This window comes from Sinocyclocheilus rhinocerous, unplaced genomic scaffold (assembly GCF_001515625.1).
Source record: "Sinocyclocheilus rhinocerous isolate Xijiao unplaced genomic scaffold, SAMN03320098_v1.1 scaffold1170, whole genome shotgun sequence".
Lineage (NCBI taxonomy): Eukaryota > Metazoa > Chordata > Actinopteri > Cypriniformes > Cyprinidae > Sinocyclocheilus > Sinocyclocheilus rhinocerous.
The window spans coordinates 533,308-535,829 of NW_015652163.1; the positions used below are offsets into that span (position 1 = coordinate 533,308).

At 39.9% G+C, this 2,522-nt stretch overlaps 1 protein-coding gene across 1 annotated transcript in view; it reads left to right on the forward strand.

Annotated features, from left to right (window-relative positions):
- The window catches only part of LOC107713894 (neurotrypsin-like), a 21,806-nt gene that overhangs the window by 15,189 nt on the left and 4,095 nt on the right, over positions 1–2,522 (forward strand). Inside the window, exons 10-13 of the mRNA XM_016519542.1 lie at positions 699–840; positions 932–1,210; positions 1,314–1,436; positions 1,551–1,831. Of these exons, the coding sequence (XP_016375028.1) occupies positions 699–840; positions 932–1,210; positions 1,314–1,436; positions 1,551–1,831 (825 nt within the window). The remainder of the gene's footprint in view (positions 1–698; positions 841–931; positions 1,211–1,313; positions 1,437–1,550; positions 1,832–2,522) is intronic.

A 2,522-nucleotide genomic window follows, 5' to 3' on the forward strand; every position in this document is an offset into this window, starting at 1 on the left:
AGTTTTTATGTGTGCTGAAAAAAGTGGAAGCGGTGAAAGAGGAAGGGATAAGAGCTTGAGGTAAGCAGTTTTATGTTTTAGCGCCATGTCACGTTGATTTCATGTTACATTTTTATTGGTTGGTCAGTAAACGTGGATCGTAGCAGCAAACACACTGTGCGATGATCATGTTGTATCGTAGGCTATCTTTGGTCGCAAGACCGTGACAACGGCCGTCTTTGAACCTCTCTCACTGTACGACATAAGAGCACCGATTAGGAGCCCCGATCACCAAAATCGTGGCGATTTTTTCACGATGTCAATCTTTCATCTGGGTCAGCCGAAAATCGTGCAGTGTGTTCAGGGCTTTAGAGGTTTGCTGAGGCCCCCTAGTGGGTCCCGGCCTTCTGGTTGAAAACCACTGTTTAAATTGACATTTTTAATTTTAGCAGTATAATGTGATATGTAATAATAAAGCTGTTTTCTGTAATTTCTAACTAGGCACCGAATTCTAGCACTGACTAATAAGAGAGCCCATAAAAGCATCCTTAGTCTATTAAATATCTCTGGGGAATATAATTTTGCATAACATCACCCTTTAAAAAAGACAAGGAATTTACACTGCAACTTTTGTATTCTCAATCATATAATTCACTGCTTATCCAGGTATATAGAGGTCCATCTTTTCTGTGCTGTTTCTAGTTATGCTGTGGTTCCAGGTCCCCTGATGAGGCTGGTGGATGGCGAGAGCCGTAAGGAGGGCCGCGTAGAGGTGTTTATTAATGGCCAGTGGGGCAGTGTGTGTGATGATGGTTGGAATGACATCAATTCTGGAGTGGTCTGCAGACAGCTAGGATTTGTGTAAGCATGTTTCATGTGTTCAAAGAAGATAAAGACACATCCTAACATTGTCAGTTACTTATTTGTTCCTCTTTCCCCTTTTCAATTTCAGCGGGGTCTCGAAGGCCCGCTCCATGGCTTATTTCGGTGAGGGTCAGGGACCCATCCATCTGGATAATGTGAAGTGTGTTGGGACAGAGGCTTCATTGGGTGAGTGTTCAGCTGTAGGCCCGGACGCCCATGATTGCAGGCACAGTGAGGATGCAGGAGTCATCTGTGACTACACCACTGAACCCATAAAGTACAGAAGCATGAACAAGCAGGAATGTGGTTTGAGACCCAACACACAAAGGCGCAGAAGAAGGATCATTGGAGGAGACAAGTCTCTACGGTAATGAACATTAGGGTTTATTTGTTCACTAGCATTGTAACGTGCATTATATTTATTAATCTCTGTTTTTATTGTTTGTTGACCATCTGTGACTGTCATGTAGGGGAGACTGGCCGTGGCAAGTATCTTTGTGGCTTAGGTCTCAATCGAAAGGCACCCATCCACTTTGTGGGGCGACTCTCATCAATTCCTGTTGGGTCATTACTGCTGCTCATTGCTTCAAGAGGTGAGAGAGACTCTACTGACATCTAGTGGCTCTACGGAGAACGACAAACACTTTACTTTGTTACAATGTCTGTTATAAATAAACATGCTGTGCATGAACATCTCTTTTTTTCAGGTTTGGTTCAGACCCCTCCCGTTATGTGCTGCGGCTCGGCGACTACCACACAGAGGAGAGGGACGACTTTGAGCGTACTCTGTCTCCTGAGCGCATCGTGATCCACGGGAAGTACCACAGCCAGGGCTGGGAGTATGATATTGCCTTACTGAAGCTGAAGGGCACAGATGGGAATTGTGTGGCCTTTAACCCACACACTAATGCAGTTTGCCTTCCGCCTCAGAGCAACAGGAGGGGCATGAGGCCTATCGCCTGTGTTATCACCGGATGGGGAATTACAGGTACTGCAAACTCACACATATTTAGAGAAATACATTTCTGAACACACTTATGATGGCTAATAGTTTCCTATTGGAATGGAAGACCTAAGCTAATAATTCTGGGTAAAAAGCAATATAAATAAGTATTATTATTTACAAACAAAATGAGTAAAATAAAATAAAAATTTTGCAAACCAAATAATTTTGCAAATACATATGCAAAAATTATATTGTTAAAATTTAAATACAGTACTGTTCAAAAGTGTGGGGTCGGTGAGATTTTTTAAAAGTGTTATATTCACCAAAACTGTATTTATTTGACCAAAAATACAGTAAAACCAGTAATATTGTGAAATTATTACAATTAAAAAAAAAACTTTATTTTTTATTTTTAAATGTTAGTTACTGCTGTGATGGCAAATTTCAACAGGCATTACTCCAGTCTTCAGTGTCACATGATCCTTCAGAAATCATTCTAATATGCTGATTTGATGCTCAAGTAACATTTATTCTTCTTATCTGTGTTGAAAACATGTTTGTGTATACAGTGATACATTTTTTCAGGATTATTTGATTACTAAAGTTCAAAAGAACAGCATTTATTTGAAATAGAAATCCTTTGTAACATTATGTCTTTAGTTTATAAATGTCTATACTTTAACAATTGAACACATTCTTTAAAAAAAGTTACATTTCTGAAAACAAAAACAAA